The following is a 20,241-nucleotide window of genomic DNA, read 5'->3' as shown; positions in this document are numbered from 1 at the left end:
ACAATTGATCTTTTGCGAGGAAGCAGTGCTTCATGCAAAAAAGAGCTATTACAATACGAAGCATTCTGGCAGTAAAAAAATACGCCAAACAATCTATTTTATACCGTCACCGATATTGCTAAAATATATATACGTGCGCTACGTATACACGTGCCATCGAGGCTTCTATTCAACCCTGTTACGTTGCGTAGGGGTTGGTTAGTGTTAGAGACTTGACTCTGAAAAGTAAAAAGAGTTACCTTCTCCTACGAGTAAAAAGATGAAATTCCGCCCTCGTTCCTTCTTATTCATTCGTTTAGCAAAAAGAAACAAATTTAACAGCTTCTCGTCACATAAAGTGTTGCTTGTTAAAAGGAAAGAAAGTCTGGGCGCAGCCGTTTTCCCTGAAATGCGTCTTTGAACACGGTTCATCGGAATGCTCTGGAGTTTCAGCGCACTCTGCATCTCGGGTGTGGCAACTGCGTGCCTTGCGCAAGTCATACATCGACTGATGCTTGCAAGGGCTTTCAAATATCTGAACAACTTCTTTTCTTGAATGTAAGAATCCTTGAATAAAGGCACCCATGAAGAAAATGCTTTTCTTTTGTTCGCGTTTCTCACGAGTTTCCAACTTGTCTGTTCAGTCCTGCGCAAAGACTCTTTTGGCTGCAGAAGAGGCCTTCAGTCACGTTGTTTCCGAAAAGAGCATCGCTTGCTTGCAGAGCTGCACATAGTAGAGGAATGAAAATTTACACAGAAAAGGCGTCGTTCGTTACTGGGCTCTGCGCCTGCGAAAACAGAGGTTGACAATGTAATGTGAGGGAAAAAAATAAAAGAAATACACAAGCTGTCATACGATACTTTGGACTCCATCTCCTCCCCATACACGTACGCGTATAGAGGGACAGTACATGTGTAAAGAAAACTATGATGTTTGCGAGCCGCGAGGAAGTATATTCAAAGCGCGCCACGAAAATATTCTCCTAGAGCTAATACGAATAACCGCGTTCGATTAACCAGTATAGAGAATCCGAGTTGTTCAAGCTAGAAGAAATGTCAGTCCGTAACCACCGTACGTGGCTCATAGGTGAGCACGCTGCCTGCTTCAGTGATGTATGCGATGAGCTCCTTCTTCTTCGGCCATTTTCAAAACCCGTGTTCTCGCCGCTCCACACGTGCTCTGTATATATGACTGTCTTTCGCCTGCACGTGTGGCGCACCCTTGTCTGAAAGGGCATCGATCATGTCTCGCTGCAGCACTTTTGTCAGCAAATTTTCTTGAGTGTAGTTGAATGCATGTCCTTGTCCCGGTCAAAAAAGTTCTCGGCCCGAGTTTCGATATCACAGAGTTGCGAGCCATGTTCGCCCTGCATGCCTTGTGGAAATAGTTCACTACTTTTCGCTAATATTGCTGTTGGTTGTTTCACGCTACCGCGATAAGAGGGGCGGTGTTATTCACATGGGATGATAGAAAGAAACCATAGGCCATAACGAATGCCTCGACGTTATTTTCCGTTTTTCTCGGTTTAAATATCTCGCCCTTATATCCAGGTTTCATATGAAACAGTGCCATTTGGAAAGCATATGCTACCCTCTCCAGATTATCAGCGAACAATTTTCTTTTGTTACCTACTTTAATTCCACAACAAAGACACCTTCAAAGTGCCGACAGATGCTTCAGCAGTCGCTTTAATTAAGTTTTCGGCGAAAACTCTCGTAGCCCGCCGTCTTCTCATAACTACTCCACGTAGAATCGTCCACTCAAAAAAATATATCTGAACATTTGGCAAACTTACGACGTCTTGTCGCTGGTTGCCGTCTTTATGCGATCTCTATTTACATGGGACAAATTTGTCTCTCAAACGTCTAGACTCCAAAGCACGTCCTCTTTGGTGGCGCAGTGATGTGCTACATGGAAAACCTAGGCCACTGAGATATTTCTTGCTTGTTCATCTCCATTGCATACTGCACCTATCCCATTTTAAAGCTGTTTGCTATAACTTGAAGTTTACGCGTTTGCGCAATGCGAAAACGTCTACTTCGTTTCCAGTTTCTTCTGTAGGTTTCCAAAAGAGCCCTTCGGCTTGGTCTGTGCTTTTGTTCAACAGGTACTCACCATGTGAACCTTCTGGCAAGAGGAGAATGCTTTAATATACGCCGCTAAAGACGACATCACGCAGCACGCTGACAGCCAAAGGGGACAAAACAACGAGTAACTCAATTTAGGCATAAAACGCTTCTCGGAGTGCACCCTGTATGAGCCCAAACCTATCCGGGTAAAACCGAGGACAAAGATAACGAGAACTAATAAAAAAACACAAATAACTAATGTTTAGCATAGCATGGATGCGCCAGCAATTTCGTTGTAGACGCGCTTTCAGGATTTGCAAGAACCTCTTGCGGATGTCGACGCATAAATCTAAACGGGACGCTTTTGCGCGCTAATTTACAGAAACACAAAGAGCACCCAAGATCATCACTTTTCTGTGAGGGTTGTAGTTGCCGTGCATAGATGGGCTCTCCTTTTATGAATTTTGTACTCTAGATTTCCACCCTCACCCATTTACACTCATAACGAGCGTCGTTTGCACTCTCGATAACTTTTTGGTGATTTTATGCATTTATATTCCCCTAGCGTAGCATGGACTGTAGTTCATTACTTTAGGTGTGAATGCATGTACACACACGTTGGACGCCTGTATCTGCTTCCTTGTACTGTTATTTGCGCGTAGGTGATTGCGCAAATATTTAGGAAAAACAAAGAACAACTGCTGTTAAAGAGGGCGCAATGCAGAAAGCGGAATAAAAAGTTCTCGCTCCTAGTTTAGTTTTAGTAATGGAAGCATATATCTTCTGAACAATCATTTATCCGCAAAAGCCTTATATTGCTAGCTTCTGCTCAGTTGCAAAACTCGCCTTTGATGGCGAAACGGTTCATTGCTGCTATTCCATGACTCTACTCTGGTGTTCGTCAAGTTCTTCAGCTCTTCTATTCGTGGAGAGAGTAGACGTACCGGTTGCTGGCATTGAAACCAGCGAGCCAGTATTTTTCGCTTCGTGGCTCACCATTTCTCAATCATAAATTCTGTGTTAGTGCATTCGTGAGAGTGCTAACTGCTGGTCCTTTCTAACACATTGTGTTTTATTGCTTGGAGGAGGCAAAAACAAGGCTTATGCGCGCTAGCCATTTGACTGTCTTTTCACCTAAAACTAAACTGGCCTCCTTTGCTAATGTCTGCTTGAAAGCGTTCTTTCTCAGCTTAAAAACCCATTGGGCCCTGTAACACTGTAAAGTGTGGGCTAACGGTGTGCGATACCTTCCATCAGGCTCTCCATTTTGCAGACGGTTTAAATCATGTTTCATTTATTTCGGAATGAATTTTGAAGAGCCTTTGTAATTGTTGGATTAATATTTAATACAGATATAGTTTAATACAGGAGGCAGATAGCTAAGAAAAGCGACAAATACTGGTGTTGTGCAGGATGCATTTCAGAACGCGGGCGCAAGCTCTGTCATCTTTGTAAATGCCTCAAAGCGCGGCCTTTTAAAACCGATTAAATCACCGCGCAGGTAAAACGAAACTGCATTAATAACTTTTGTGCTGCTCCTACGATATTTAAAAGTGCCTTGAAGCTGTTCTCAATCACTAAATTCTAAATCGTGTAAGCGCTGTAGAAACCTGGCAATTCGAAAAATGAATTTATCTCGAAAATACGAGGCTGCATGAAATCTTGCCTGTATGTTTGCACAGAGCAAGAAAAATATATCGAGCAGCCTGCCAGAGCCCTACAAAGGGGAGCGCCTTTCGTTTTAGCAGGCAGGTGTGCTCAAGAATTATACATCACTGCTCGGGTGGTCCTAGGTGCGAAGAACAAAGCGGAGGAACCCGTCCGGCTAAACCTCAAGAACCAGGAAGCGACGGATGCCGCTTTGTTGACCTGGCCTGATATAAGTCGCGCGGGCGTGATCCTCCATGACGGAGCGCCGTCTGCGTCCTCCGCCTTGTGCGTGACTCACACTAGCTTCCTCGACGAGTCATAATGCAAATTTATGCCAGAGTTGCCTTCTTTGCACTTCTCATTACTGATCTGAATTGTGTTCTAGAAGGGAACGTCTACGAAAAAAAAAGCGTTAAAGCACTAGCCATGACTTTTTTATCAGCAATGTAAAGCCGAAACGCACAAAATGTGAGCGCACGCAGCGTCGCTTCACATGAATCGCTCCTTATTTGTTTTATATTTTTCTTTGAGAGGCAGAGCTAGCTTCTATTTCGGGCTTTAGGCAAAACTGGCTTATCAAAACATATGTGCACGATACAGCAGGAGAGATTTGTAAGGCATTTGGAACGCAGATTATCAAGCAAAAATCAAAGGTCTGAAGTGCTGCTAGCAGTTCACAGGTGTAAGAGGGAACAGTGCAAAATAGTAACGCCAGAGGCAGAACACAAAATCAACAAAGTACCGTTTATTCACCATGCAATAAATTTTTGCAAATACAAGTTCTGCCTGAGCACGCCACAAAAAAAACTAGGCCGGTAGGCCTTCCAAAGTCACTAAAATTAACAGATTGTCATCTCGCATCATTCGCGGAAAATATAAAGTTTTGAAAGCGTAGATTCTCCAATGAAATTATTTTAACTACTTTAAATAATTCTATGCTTTTGGACCTCCGTTGACTGATTAAAGTTACATATCCATGTCTAATTCTTACAATAACTTCAGCATCAGCACTTCTCTATAGCGTCTTATTTGTGCCGAATCTATGCTTGCCTATTGAGAAATTGCACTCGGCTATATGGGCCAGCCCCAGGATCTAAAAAAAAAATCTTACAGACTTTGTCTAAACATTTTCCTGCTTCTTGACGTTGCACTGAGTCCATAGATTTCACATATTAGAACTGTATTCAATAACGAGCCTTATGAAGGTTTTACATGCTCCAAGGTTGTATTCTTTTTTTCACAGTCACAGATACCTTGTACAACTACCCTCTCTCCGCATGGTCCTTTCTTTAATGCAGGTTTTGAGCTAAGTCTAAATGAGGTCGAATATCTTCACTACGTATGAGTGTTTTTGATTTAAACATAAAAGACAACCTGTCCTTTGATGCAGTATTGGAAACTGAAGAGTTTTTTTTTTTTTTCAAGTGAACTACCTTTCTGCCGTTTCCTTTGTGTGAATATAATTGCTCTTCTTGATCACCATGTTGCCATAGCTGTGAGTGAAGAATTAACAGGAAAATGATCTCTTTAACTACATTCATTTTAAATTATGCAGTCGTCAAGACACAATCCTAATTGCAGCTGTAAATTCACGATTATATTGTTAAAGACGGAAAGAAAAATTACAGGCCGAGAACAGATCCCTGCGGGTTGACAGAATGAAGATTTGTTGGGATGAACACACCCCATCGATGACCACGCTTTGTTTCTCGAATGAAAGATGTGCCTCACTTTAGGTGACAAAGTGTCATTTGTCAATATCAGTTCTTGCTTCAGGAGCAACGCAAAGCGATACATGTGGTCTAAAGACGCTTAAAAGTGTACGACTACGTGTACTTGGTCTTGCCTATCGAGAACAGCCGCTTGAATGGGAAGAGTTTAGGCTAGAGGCATTGTGGTATATCGCTCTTTATAGAACCCGTGCTCCTAATGAAGTGTGATGTTTTGTTCGATAAATGCTGGTATGTGACAAAGTATAATATGCTTTAGTGTCTTCGCGCATGCGCACAGTAGTGACATGAGCCTGTATGGAGCAACTGACGAGCAGTCTGCTGCTTAAGGTACTGGTTTTTACTGTACATGCTTTCAAATATTTGGTATCTCGGCTTCCGAAAATGAATTGCTTAACATTACCGCACGAAGAGCAGCAACGCCATAGAGGTAGAACATCCACCTGACGTGCAAGAGGACCCAGATTCAAACCCCAGTGCAGCGCGTTTCTCCACCGGAGTAAAAAGAGATCAGTTTGTCGCTGGAATTGCATTACCAGGTCTGGGGTGACCAGAGCCGCGAACGCACTTCCACAAAAGAAAAGGATATGGCCACCCAGGTGCAGTACTCGGACACAACCTCATATATTAATACACCGATTAACTCTCGACCTTCACTCACCAGCGGCTGCGGAGCAACTGTCTAAGGCGGCGGTCATACCGGTGTCGCAGCGGAGGATGCTGAAAATCTCGGCCTACGGACAGGCCGCCACGGGAAACATTACCTGGTAGCACTTGACTCTAGAACCTTATCCAGTGAGGCTAGCCTAGCAGAGCTGTTTGAGGAACCAGCGGGTATTAAATGACTTGTCATCAGACTTATTAAGGTTACGAGGACCAATGTGGCATGTACAGTACTAAAGGGAGGGCACGTACTACACTATCGCGGATTTGCGGGCAGACGAGAACTAGGTGTTGGATTCGTCATCAATAAAGATTTAGCTGGTAACAAATAGTAATTCTATAGTTTAAACGAAAATGTTCCGCTTGTCGCAATTTAGTTCTATAAGAGGTACAATCTGACGGTGGTACACGCCTACACGCCTGCATCCAGCCATGATGACCAGATCGTCGAAATCTGATATGAAGACCTGGGATCTGCAATGAACAAAGTAAAAACACAGTATACTACACTAATTGGGCAACTTTAAGCCCAAGGTATGCCAGAGGTGGCTAGAGACCAGGCAGTGGGCGACTATGGCACAGACTCTGCTCTAATAATAGTACGAGGGAATTTTAAGCGGAGTTATTAGTAGAGAAACAATTTACAGATTTTTAACGTCTTCTTCCGCAAACTAGAAAAAAGAATGTCGGCTCGGAATGGTGAGACTAAAAGTGAAATAGGCTTCATATAGCGCCCACACCGTGGCATCGTTCAAGATTTGCAGGTCTTCAGAAAGGTGCGATGTGGCGACCGCCGGAGGGTGAGGCCTCGAATTAGCCTAGACTTGAAGAGAGAAAGGAAGAAAATAGTGACGCGGCAGCCCACCAACGAGTTCGTGATAACAGAGAAAAGAGAGGGATTCAGGATCTCGCCGCAGAACAGATATTCAGCTTTAATCGAAGACGACGACCTCGATGTTTAAGCAGTGAAATACTATCCCGCAGCTGTGATTACGGATGGCGCATTAAAAGTAGGGGTTAACACGGCTAGGTAGGATAACGTCAAGTTCTCTCAGGACACGAAAGACATTAATAAGAAATGCCACTGCATGCAAGCCTTTAACCCTACAGAGAGAAAAAAAACTGGCAAAGCTATAAAAGGGAATCGGTAACCGACAAAAGTAAGTATAATAAGAAAAGAGCCTAGGAAGCTGTAAAGAACAGACATGAGAGGGCGATTCTGCTACCAGTATGCTTAAGGTAGCTAAGTAGCCTAAGCGTTGTATACAAATCTATACGGCAGTGAATCGGTGAGGATGCTAATGAGATAGGCACTGGTGCGCAGCCACTGGACAGCTCGCCAGAAACGAAAGAGCAAATAAATAAAGCCGCAAGAGGAGCGCAAACGGGAAAAAGCAGGGGAGGGTAAGGTTACAGTGTATTGGCTAAAGGATTGTTAGGAGATTGTGCGAAAAGCTTAGCTGCCCTGTACACGCAATGCCTTATGAACTCGAGCGTACCGAAATCGAGCGTACCGGAAAGAGGACGTCGTGGACTTGAATAATTACGAACTAATCAGCTTTATGTGAATTCCCTACAAGGTATTCACTCAAATTATCCCTACTAGAATCCGGACAATCTCAGACATCAATCAGCCATATGACCACGCAGGTTTTTCTGCAGGCTTCTCCCCAATAGGTCATATACACACTATAAGTCAGGTGGTGAAAGAATGCGCAGAATGCCACCAATCTTTATAAACAGCCTGCACTGTGCACGAGGAAGAATTTGAGCCAGTCGTTTACGATGGGCAGCAGTATACGATTGCCAATCGTAAACAGCAGTTTACTCTGGCAGCGAGGCGCTCCAATTGGTCAAGAAACATGTTTACATAGGAGAGGTAGTTACGGCAGATCTGAATAACACGACTGAAATAGCTAGAAGAATAAGCATTTGGGGGAGCGTGTTTTCCAGGTCATGAGATCTGTCACTTTATTTCAGCAAACGTGGATAAAGTAAACAGCATATAAAATTGTCAGGACATGAAGTCTTATTCATGCCAGAATTGTCCACTTAAGAACATGGAATATCGCAAATCACTCCATCCGAAGAATGTCAAGCGCGAAGACGTAAAAAATTTTTGCGCTCATAACCATAAGAAAGAAAAAAATACATTCCGGTTTTTCTGTTGTCGAGTAGAAAATGAGAAATAAACTACAACACATGTTGGGCGCATTTCCGTGTAAACAGTGCATCTGGCCACCGCCAACACCCTGCCTAGTGGTTGTGCATCGACTGTGTTCAACTCGGTCAGTCTGTTTCCCTTAGCCCGCTTCAAGGTTCGCGCACATCTGAAATAACACCGTCATTCAGAGTCGGGTATTCATTCGACCGGTGCTGCACCGTGCAGGCGCTGGGGATTCCAATGACAGAAGTTTTTTTTTTTCTCTAACTAGGCTGGTAACACCACCTTGAAGAATTGTCAGCCTGCTGGAACTTACTCAAGGCAGTAATGTTTTAGCCAAGATTGTAGCACGCCAGATATGGCTGTATCTGACGCGCGGCGCTTTTGATAGCTTGCGAAACTTTTGGCTTAGGAATAATTAACGCGCTGTCGGCCACTGCTTCTAGGAAGCCATTTTAGAAAGGCATTATTTTCTTCACGCGCATAATTGCTCATTTATGGGCTAATCAACTCTGCCGGCGAGTTTGGCAACCGCTGGCACGCGAGAGTCTAAATGGCGGCAGTTTTTCTATGATAATCGCCTTCATCTTTGTCTTTTTATATTCTCCAAAGGGAAGGTTGCTGGAAATTGATTTATCGCAACAGCTTAACAAATGACAGAAAGGTGGACAGAAAGCAAGATGCTTGTGTGACTTCACAGGGCGCAAAATTGCATATCTTTTATTCCTATCGCATTTGCTGCCTCTTGTATAGGGTATGAACTTCTCGAGAGAGATACATCTAAAGATTTACCCGAGCTGAAAGTTTTCCGCAAGCTTGTCTAACATTAAAGCTCACTTATCCTACTCCTTTGCTCACTTACTCTACTTATTTGTTTAACATTCTCGATTTCGTCAAGAACTGTCTCGTCGTGCCGCATACTTTGCAGAGCATTTTTGTTTTTAATAAAAAATATCGAGCCTTTCTAAAACTTCCACACCTATTATTTTCTTTCCCACTCCTTCAAGTGTTTTATATTTTATATTTTGAAAGCCTGAGTGAGGTAGACCAGAGATAAAATATGCCACAGTTTCCGATTTTTTTTTTTTTTGCTCTTGTTCCGACACAGAGAGAAAGCAGTCCTGAAACTCAAGTGCCCATTACGCGTTTTCAGGCTCCGCTAGCGCACCTCTATTCAGCAATTATGCCAAGGACTAAAGCTGGGGCCAAGTCAGAAGCACTCTTGCGCAGTACGGCGCGTTCTCCTGCAAGCTGCGCAGAACAAATGCGCTGCGTCTACGTTACTCCGTAACGCTTAGAGCAAGTCGTGTTGCAGGCGCCAGAGCACAGCATTTATGAAGGCACCTAATTGAGCTTACGCTCTCCAGGTGCGTTAGGCGGGGGGTACCTGCTGTAGTTAAAGGAATTCAGGCCCGGGTCGTGGTTGCAGCCGCGGGATTGTGCATGGCGGCGCTGGTAACAGGAAAGAGGAGCTTTTAATGGCTCATAGATTTGTGGTGTCAGTTGCTTAGTTATGAGACACAAAGGCAGATTTCCCGTGCTGCACCTTCAGCCGCCTGTCATCCAGGAAGCACGAAAGACCATTCGGCTCGTGATCAACCCCGACTTTTCATTCCTGTGCATAATATTATTAATCTCATCAACCTGCATTTGGCACGCTGCAACTACTGTAGCTACATGTTCGGACTACTGCTACTTGAAGGGTTGATTCTCCTAACATCTTTTATTTCAAGCGCGGTCTTTGTTCTTTGCATTTGGATTCCGATTTCATAATGTGTTTTGGTCTACTGGATTCCATTTTCTTCGTTGCTTAGTGCTTACGGGTTCCAAAGTATATCTGGCGGATATTTGCAGCCCTGCAGTCTGTATTGCAGGCCGAACTTAGTTAATTGACTTTGCTTTTTTCCCTTCTTCGGTGAGTAGAAATCGTAAACGTAAGATTTGAGGAAAAATTTAGACGTTTTATTATGTTTAGCCACAAACCACGTTTGCAACTCGTTAAAGATAAGCGTAGAACTACGGAACAGCCTCATTATCTGTCACATTGACGATATGTCCTTGTCACATGCATAATACTTTACTGCGCAAGGGTTAACAACCAATAACTATATCTTATACTATCATATTTGCTGTTTACAATTTACCTTGGACTGTACGTTATCGAACATGTCACTTAAAGAGCTGCGCCCGTATTCCCACACCACGTTGTTCGAGAATTTACTATGACACCATTTGCCGTTTGCAATTATAGCGGGCGTTCGTCATGCCTGCTTTTTCTGTACCGTCATATAGGCAATAAGGCCATTTCATAGTATCGCCTTTGTCGTCATTTCCATGACGCGTATACACATAAATATATCAAGCTTTTTCTATTATTATTTGTTCCACAACTGCTCGCCTTATTTTTTCCAGGAAAACTTTTCGCGCTAACCTTGCCTTAAAAAAATTACATATCCTTGCTGCTCAACATGTTTTAGTAACCAATGTTTCAAACTACTTTCACCTTTTCTTATAGTAAATACAAAACGCAGAGCTTCCTGATATTATTAGTGGAACAGTTCTTGTTTCGATCTCCCTGCATGCGTAAGGATCACACAGCAGAAGGGTAGAAAGTTGTTGATTATGCGTTGTAGGAATTATTGCAATCCCCAATTTTCCTGCAGCACCTCAATGCTTTAGAGAAATGACCAATAAAAATGTATAAATAACTGAGCACACCAATAAACACTCGCAAGAGCCTGCACATATAGGAGTGGAAAAATAGGTGTTTAAAGGTTTGTTTGTTTTTACTCAACAAGTAAGAATGACTCCCTGTAATGGAAGTCCCCATTCCCTCTTGAAAATAAATAAGAATATCGGGCTGTGGTGCGCAAAATTTATTCGGAAACAAAAGAAAAGATGGTCGGGGAGCAAGAAAATCCACAATTTTTAATCCATGCGCAGTTTCTAGACAGGAAAAAAATATAAAATAAATAAAGTAAGGCTGGCATAGTCGCCTTGACAAATTTATTAACAAGTTGCTATCAAAATTCCAACAAATGTACCGTTTCACTCAACCGGAATTTAATATTTTCAGTGGCTTCCTATTCTGAAGCACTGGGCTATGTTAATAGTCAGCTCTGAAGCAATGCGTTAAAAGGACCGGTAAGGTGTATGAAATTTTCATGATTCATCTAAAGCGCGTTAACTGATGCTACAGGGGCTGCGCATTGCATGTTTTGCTGCTAATTTAATACAAGAACAGGGCTGCATTCAGTGTACCTTTAATGCAGAGCAAAAAATTACATCCCCAAACGATCCTGGTAGCTGAATTTCTTGCTCTATTTGTCGGCAATATTCTAGGATACCCAGAATCAAGACCAAAACCTTAAAGGAGTCTCAAAGAGCTGTTTGTTATTTCGCACTGCTGACGGGAGAGTACATGCCCAATCTCAAAGTGGAAATTTTTAATGGAATGCGTTGATTCAAGTTGAAGTTTTACACCCTCTTATTGAACTAGAATCACACGAGTAACCTGTGTTTTCACTAATAACTTTCTAGGAGTAAGAATTCACCTTAAATGGTGTTTAAACAATCCCAAAAATAATGCGACTAGACACTAATGAATTCGCTAAAACAAAAATAACAAACAGGGATGAAGAAACGCGCGCTAGTGGTAAGACATTAATGTTCAAAGAGCAACTTCAAGTATCAGTAGGCAGGAAGGGGAACATCAGCATATTGTTATTTTTCGTGGGCTTCCCTCATTAAAATTGTGCATTTTGCTAGTGAGAGAATAAGTGACCACTTAGAGTCGTAGGAAAGCTAAAGAAAGCAAAGAACGACAATGTGGGGCAAATCAAGCGACAAGAAATCACAGCTATTGTCCATCCAGAAGAGCGGAAAAATCAGGCGTGGGGAAGTTAATGGTGATGAGCGGATGTTTCTAGCTACCCAGAGCAAGCCCGTAATACGGTAATGATGCCCGGTGAAGCGCGAAGAGAGGATGGAGGAGCAGAAATACGGCGTACCCCTAGAAGACGAGTGCGCACTATGGAAGGATGTATTCTATGTTATAGATGTTTCTACGGAGATGAGAGGCTTCTCAACGGTCATCGAGCGGAAATGTTGTAGCTGGTCATGCTACACAAAAAAAAATAGAAAAAAAAACAAAAAATGCGCTAGCATATTCAATGACCTGGTCTCAGGATTCAAGCTAGCAGAGAATAGCGAACGCCGACAGCCAGGAAGAGAAATTAATGGTTCATATCAACTGAATAATAGATTCTGTGAATATAGCACGCAGAAAAAGAGGCGAAATAGGGAGGGAAAAGTTTTGCATGAAAAGAAAAGGTTAATACTTGATAGCAGATGTTAACACTGAAAAGAGATATTGTTTGAAAGAACTGAACATCAACGCGTGGCCACAATTGTCCCTCCAACGTGGCGATATATCGGTCTTGAATGAACACGTTACCAATAAGTATGTGTGCATATAAATAATTGGCGTCAGCTTAGCAAGAGCGATGGCTAGCGCTACCTCGCCTCGGACATTTAACAGTCGATCTTAATCACCAGTAATATTACGTGATCTCTGATTGTCAAGAGAATGCGAATGCTCTCGTTTGCGACAGGTGGCGCTAACAACGACGGAACTCATGTTTGCAAAGTAACTATTTTTTTGGAAGCTATGAAGAGGGAGGGGCGCGGAGACTTTACCTCAAAAGTTACTGTTAACACAGTATTTAGGGCATTACACCGTTTGCCGTCTGTGCGCCCCTAACCCCGTCCCAGTAGAACGTAGTCGCAATTTGGTGGAATTTTTATATTACAGAGAAAAATTGAAGGGGACACTTCGCCCCGATTGAAGGGTATGACGCGATACCGTAATGGGTTAATTTCCATGTATGCAGAACGTCGTTCTTAGCATTCATATGTGCCCGGAAGTCTTCATGCCCCTCTTGGCGCCGTGGTGAATCGGCTAAACGTTGCGCCACAGCCCAGCGATGGCAAGTGCTCCTAACGGTCGGCCTTCTTCGGTCCAAGCTGCTCATCCCCAGCGATCAATCACTAATTTAGCCGCCAACGGCCACGATGGGCAGTTTACTCACTATCAGGCGGGAAGGGTGATGACGCCGCATATTAACGTAACCTAGGTGGCACACCTCCCAGGTTGCTTTCTGAGGACCGCCTGCCAGAGCCATGCCCGTGATTTTTCGCTCACAACAGCAACGCTGGATCCTCTGAGCAACTGGGCCTTTAAAACTGGGCAGCTCTGAGCAACTGGGTTCATCACGTTAAAATCTAAATATGTGCAAGGTAAGAAGATCCCGTGTCCTCACTTTTCGACACCTTTGGTTTCATAGGGGTGCCACTTGGCCTTCACAATAAGCGTGAGAACCGAGAAAGCCTTTTACATGGCTACTTTGAGTAAAGCCTGTACCTGATCTTTCTGTCGTGATCCACAGCGTTAGAGCGGCCCAAGGCCACTAGATGTAGACAACCTTCCCCTGCCTCTTACGGTTATCCAACTTTTCGTGTGTTAATACTTTTTGTCTAGCTCGCGTACCTCTTCTTTGTAAATTAAAAAAAAAGAAGTTCCCACAGCCGCATCACAAAAATAACGTAACCGAGCACCATACAGAGGCAAGAGACATATTAAGTTAGAGTACAGCACTTTAAATAAGCCCCAAGAAAGTCGAACTAGTAAAGAAACGCAAGAAAGCTGCAATGAGCAAAAAGCCTTCTCTTGAACGAACCATTTCATTACCCGCAGGAAATGGATCGGGTATGTCCAGGGAACTCTCGTGAACGAGTTTCGTCGTATGAGATTTGAGTTATTCTTCTGTTACCTTATATTTCCGTTACGACTGCACTCTTGCGCGAACAGTACGGCTTCCATTCTATAGGTATGCAGCAGCAATTTATATTAAAGGGCAGGAAGCCCGACAGACATCTTTTATTAAGACACTGGTTTTACTAGAAGCCAAGTTCGAAGATGCAGTGGCCACAGAATCTAGGTGTAGCTGACGCAATACTGCCACGTGCCTTCGGCTTTTCCTTTCGCGGTAACCGCAGATAGGATCCAGTTATTACATTTCCCTCTTTCCGTGATGCTTGTGCGATGTTGATTCCTGTGACATTGCCAGGAATAATTGTCGTATGGGAGCAGAAACAAAAAAAAAAACGCTTTCACTCAATGGGGAGGCCTTAGTGAATGCTACGGTATTCGATTCGTCGCCAGCCTACATGTCGAAGTAATTCTTCCTTCACGGGATTGATATCTTGTTTAATCAAAGTAAGAGTCAGTCCTGCGAAGAATTATTCGCTAGTCTGAGCGTCTAGTTCTTTTCTCTCTTTTAATCGTCATTTTCTAGCAGTACTTGCCGCAGTCTTTTCAAAAGCTGCATTTATCACACACAGCTTTTATAATTAGGGAAATGATAGTAATATTTAAAGCAGATTGCCACATCGTGGCTCGAGAAAGGTAACTGTTGTATCGGCCGCTGTGTCATTGTGCGGGCTACACACTGCGCAAGCGTGAAGTTTTCTTTGTACCTCGCCATGTCCCCCCTTTCCATTTCCCCTCTCCCCTGGAATACTGTATAATCACCCTCTGTTGCAATAAACGTTGGTTTTCGCTTGTCTCGTTCCCAGGCGTGTACAGGTGCCCCAAAAGCAATACGGAGCATGCGAGCGGTGGCAGAAATGGAAAAAACTGCATGCCAGCGCGCTCTATCAGCAGATGCGCGGCAAAAGACTAAGGGGCGTCGGCACATCCGGCTGACCCATCTCGATAACTTGATGCTCGTGTTATCGCTTCAACGAGTGAAGCTGCTCTGCTACCATCCCTGCCCGCCAGGGGCGCTTTCAATACCTCATGGTTTGCTGTTCGTCCGGGCCGTGAAGAAATGTTTGCCATCGGCACCGTGCGCTTTACGCTTCGTCAGGTCCTACATTATCTTTGTCTGTTGAGCAGCCGAAGTCTGTGATACACATGGCGGCGAGTTTGTGCGCTGACGAGTATAAGCACTCGAGCAACGTTTTGGCAAATGCGGTGACAACTTTGCTTCGCTCTAGGGAACGCATGACAGACAAAAAAACAAAAACAGTAGCATGCATGTGCTGTCTTTGATAAAAATCTGTGCTGAACGGCATAGCAAGTGGGCTAATAATTCAAGACCATTTTCTTCCACACAAATTCACTTTCTTACACTGGACAACCTTCGAGAGCAACCCGGATACGTCGACTCATTTACGAGTCCCTTCATCGACTCATGGTCGATGTCATTAACGTGAGCGGGAGCTTTACCCGTCATTAAACTTTGAGTTTGCATGAAAAGTCCCTTTGGGAGTTGTTTTTTTTATTAATCGCCTCCACCCTGTTGTCCTTTTCTCCTTTGCATGTTTGTAAAATATAGCCGACAGGGGACGACTAAATGAGATACAAGCTCGTTTTTTGTTTCTCTTTTTTTACTCCATTCCAAGAAAGCAAATTTGTGTCAACGGAAGTGATCTTTAATTAGTTCAGTTGCACACAAACTTCACGAACACATCACGAGCTTGTTCATCACGATAAAAGCAGCGCGAACTTCATGACGAACGCAGAAAGGGAAGACGATCAGAGTAAGACGTTCCATGGTTATATCAGCGTCTGTGTCTCGTCTTCCCTTCTTGCGTCCTTCGTGAAGTTTGCTCAGTTTTCACTGTCACAAACTCGCCGGGAAGCGAAGTGCGACTCACGACGGTCCCGCAGGCTGAAAATGGTGGCATTCCTGAAAAAGCAAAAAGTGCAACCTGCCGAACGCCACTTTCTACACGGCGCGGCCAAACAACAAACGCTTGCATGATGTATTGAAAGTGCCCCTGGCGGGCAGGGATGGTAGCAGAGCAACTTCGCTCGTGGCGGCGATAACGCGAGCATCAAGTTATCGAGATGGGTCAGCCGGATGTGCCGACGCCCCTTCGCTCTTTGCCGCGCATCTGCTCATAGAGCGCGCTGGCATGCAGTTTTTTTCCATTTCGGCCACCGCTCGCGTGCTCCGTATTACTTTTGGGGCACCTGTACGGTCGTTCCGTTCCTGCCGTGGCCTATCGGCCGCGGCTATGTTACAGTGGCGACGAGTCAAAACGACACCCACGCTGTCAAGGCAGACCCAGACACTCCGGCCCTGAAGACAGCACTGCCAGCGATTTCCATGGCCTTCCAGATGCTCCCGAGCTTCGACGAAAGCACAGATAAGTGGAAGCCGTACTTGATCAAAGTAGAGGCGTATTTCGAAGCAAATGGCATCGCTGAGTCAAGTAAGAAGAGAGCACTTCTTGTGCCTGCACTGAGCACGCAGACTATTCAGATCCTTGCCAGAAGGGTGGCTCCTCAGGCGCCGAACTCTTTGAGTTATGATGAAGTTATCAAAGCCCTGAATGAATACTATGACCCAAAACGGAATGAAATTTCGGAGAGCTACAAATTCTTCAGTCGTTGCCAACTGGAGGGAGAATCTATTCAGGCTTTCCTCGTCGAGATCCGCCGCATCGGAGACAACTGCAACTTCCGCAGTTGCCTTGACAGGATGATCCGAGATAGAATTGTCTGCGGTGTACGCTCAGGTTCAGTACGGAAACAACTCCTGGCAAAGAAAGAGTTAAAACTAGACGAAGCCGAAGCGATAGCGATAGCTGCTGAAGCCGCGGAAAACGATCCGCAAAAAATTTCTCCAGAAGTAACACCAGTACTGAAAATGCAAGCGCAACGCCGGCCAACACCGAGACAAAGCGCCGAAAATGCAGCGTGTCGGCAGTGCGGCAGATGTGGAAGCTTGAAGCATGACGCTAACAGCTGCAGCTGGGCCAAATCGCGCTGTTATCACTGTGGTCAACGTGGACATCTCGCAAAAATGTGTCCCAATCGCCGTGACAAGCAACTCGGGGCTGCTGCACCTGCGCCTCATGGCCAAACATTAACAGTGCAAGAAACCACTTCGGAAGATTGCTATGAAAATGCTCATATCTGGACTTTGCTGTCGGCGCGAACGAAGTCTCTCGAGCCGCCACTTCGCCGCACATTCAATTGGGGCGGTGTAGAACTGGCAATGGAAGTAGACACAGGATCACCAGTATGCGTCATAGCGCGACAGGTTTTCGATAAGCATTGCAAACACTGGCCAAAATTGAAGCCGTCACATCTGAAACTTTCGTGCTACGCTGGAAGGCTGCCTGTGTTAGGCGAGCTTCAGCTAGTTGTTGCGCACCAAGGTGTGTCAGTTGAATGCACACTCATAGTGCTAGACTGCAACGGACCAAGCCTGTGCGGGCGAGACCTGTTAACCCTGCTGGATAGAGCTAGAGTTCCGGTACTGCAAGTCCGTAGAGGTGAAGTGCCAGTGGCGGGAGATGCCATCAGCCGCATCAATGCCCTACGGAGCAACTATGAGGATGTATTCTCGGAGGAATTGGGCCTGATGAAGGGACCCCCAGCCAGCTTGGTGCTGAGAGACGGTGCAGTTAGCAAGTTTTGCAAGGCAAGACCGCTTCCGTACGCGCTCCGCGACAAAGTGGCAAAAGAGTTGGATCGGCTAGTGTCGCTAGGCATAATATCTCCCACAAAATATTCGGACTGGGCGACCCCTATAGTACCAGTGCTTAAAAAAGATGGCACAGTGCGGATTTGCGGGGATTTTAAAGCCACCTTGAATCAAGCTTGTGCACTTGAGCAGTATCCCCTTCCGGTGATTGAAGACATCTTCGCGTCGTTAAGCGGTGGAGAAGTTTTTAGTACACTCGACCTGAAAGACGCCTACAACCAGGTGCCACTAGACGAAGCTTCACGCAAGCTGTGCGTGATTAATACGCACCAAGGGCTCTTCTGTTACAACAGGCTGCCGTTCGGCATTTCCTCTGCTCCTGCTATATTTCAAAGGAAGATGGACACCATTCTAGCGGGCCTTCCTGGAGTTCAGGCATACTTAGATGACGTGCTTGTGTCTGAAAAGGCGGCAGACAACGGAGCTCGGCTGAAAACTGTGTTGCAGCGATTTCGAGAGCACGGCGTGAAGCTGCGATACGACAAATGCAATTTCAGCCAGCCATCGGTTACTTATCTGGGACACCGTATCGATCGTCTCGGTCTTCACCCGACGGAAAAGAACGTGGAAGCTATCATGAAAGCACCGAGCCCTCGTAACGTGAGCGAGCTGCGTTCGTTCGTCGGAATGATAACATTTTATTCAAGGTTTCTGCCGAACATGTCAACCGTGTTGTCCCCGTTATACCAGTTACTGGAAAAGAATACGCGATGGCAGTGGAACCACCCCCAGGAAACTGCGTTCGTCAAGGCCAAACAGTGCCTCAAGGATGCCGAAGTGCTTGCCCATTTTGACCCGTTAAAGGAGCTGAAGCTAGAGTGCGACGCTTCGCCACACGGCATTGGCGCAGTTCTGTTTCACACAGTAGGCAGCGTCCACAGACCGATCGGATTCCGTTCAAGGACTCTTACTAAAGCCGAGCGGAATTACTCGCAACTGGAGCGTGAGGTGCTGGCACTAGTTTTTGGGGTCACCAGATTCCGAGACTATCTGTTGGGCCGTGAATTCACCTTGGTTACAGATCACCAGCCTCTCCTCGGATTGCTAAGACCCGACCGCCCGACACCCTCTATGGCTGCAGCCCGCATTCAGCGTTGGGCACTCTATCTCGGAGGATATCGGTACAAACTTCAGTACACTCCCGGAAGACAACTGCTGAACTCGGACGCCCTCAGCAGGCTTCCTCTACAGTCACCCGGTCCTAGTATGGAGCCCAAAGAGCTGCACGAGTACGTTTTTTCTTTGGAAAGCCTGGACGAAGGCACCGTTACGACACGAGAACTGAAGGAACTCACAGCTGTCGACTCGACACTAGATCGCGTCAAATATTACGTGCTACACGGTTGGCCGAGAAGCTTTAAAGGCCTTGAGCCGTGCCTGGTGGTATTTTTTGACCGTCGACTTGAGTTGTCCCTGGCACATGGGTTAATTTATCGGGGACATCGAGTGGTTATACCTGCCGGTGCACGAAAACAATTGCTGCAGCTGCTGCATGAAACCCACCAAGGGTCTTCGCCGATGAAATCCATTGCGCGATCGTTGTTTTGGTGGCCAGGCCTTGACCGAGAGATTGAGGAAATGTCGGCTCAGTGCAAGAATTGCATCGACAATTTGCCCATGCCGCCAGCCGCTCCACCAGCAAGCTGGCCACAAACGTTTGAGAAGTGGTCGCGCATCCATGTGGATTTTGCCGGACCGATAGAAGGCAAGATGGTGCTTGTGCTAATCGATTCGCACACCAAGTGGATAGAAGCAATCCCTCTGAAGCACGCTACCACGACAGCTACAATCCACTGTTTGCGGGACATATTCAGCCGATTTGGCGTGCCAAGAACGATCGTTTCCGATAACGGAACACAATTCACTAGTCGTGAATTTGCAACATTTGTCGAGAACAACAACATATCCCACGTTAGGACCGCCCCCTTCCACCCGCAATCTAACGGGGCTGCCGAAAGAGCAGTCCGAACGGTGAAAGATGGTCTTGGAAGTTGAGGCCTGGCAAATTGGAGCACAAACTTATGCGTCTACTGCTCAATTACAGACGGACGCCCCAGAAGAGCGGCAAGTCGCCATCAGAGATGCTTCTAGGATACCAGATTAGATCGCGCCTGGATACGTGTTTCCCGAAGGGTAGTGGAGACGCACCGTTGGACAACCAGGAGTGGCTGCCCCAACTGAAGAGCCGTGTGCACGTTCGCAACTATGGGACAGGAGACAAATGGATACCAGGGCATGTGACATCTACTTCTGGGACCAGAATGGTTACAGTAGAAACACCTGGAGCAATTGTCCGGCGGCACGTGGACCAGGTACGTCTTCGGCATGCAAAAAGGCAGTCACCCGACACTGCGGAAGAGGCACGCCCGGACGGCGCTACAGAAACACAGTCACCCGACACTGCGGAAGACGGGCGACCGGA

At 45.5% G+C, this 20,241-nt stretch overlaps 1 protein-coding gene across 1 annotated transcript; it reads left to right on the top strand.

Annotated features, from left to right (window-relative positions):
• Positions 1–16,433: 16,433 nt before the first annotated feature.
• On the top strand, positions 16,434–19,814 carry LOC149371900 (uncharacterized). Its single transcript, XM_089581333.1, has 2 exons — positions 16,434–17,751; positions 18,817–19,814. The coding sequence occupies exons 1-2, from the start codon at positions 16,434–16,436 to the stop codon at positions 19,812–19,814; spliced, it is 2,316 nt and encodes a 771-aa protein (XP_089437459.1).
• Positions 19,815–20,241: the final 427 nt, after the last annotated feature.

This window comes from Amblyomma mixtum, chromosome 1 (assembly GCF_055824585.1).
Source record: "Amblyomma mixtum isolate Tamu chromosome 1, ASM5582458v1, whole genome shotgun sequence".
Taxonomy (NCBI): domain Eukaryota; kingdom Metazoa; phylum Arthropoda; class Arachnida; order Ixodida; family Ixodidae; genus Amblyomma; species Amblyomma mixtum.
Note: the sequence above shows the minus strand (reverse complement) of the source record. Positions and strands in the feature narration are given on the sequence as shown.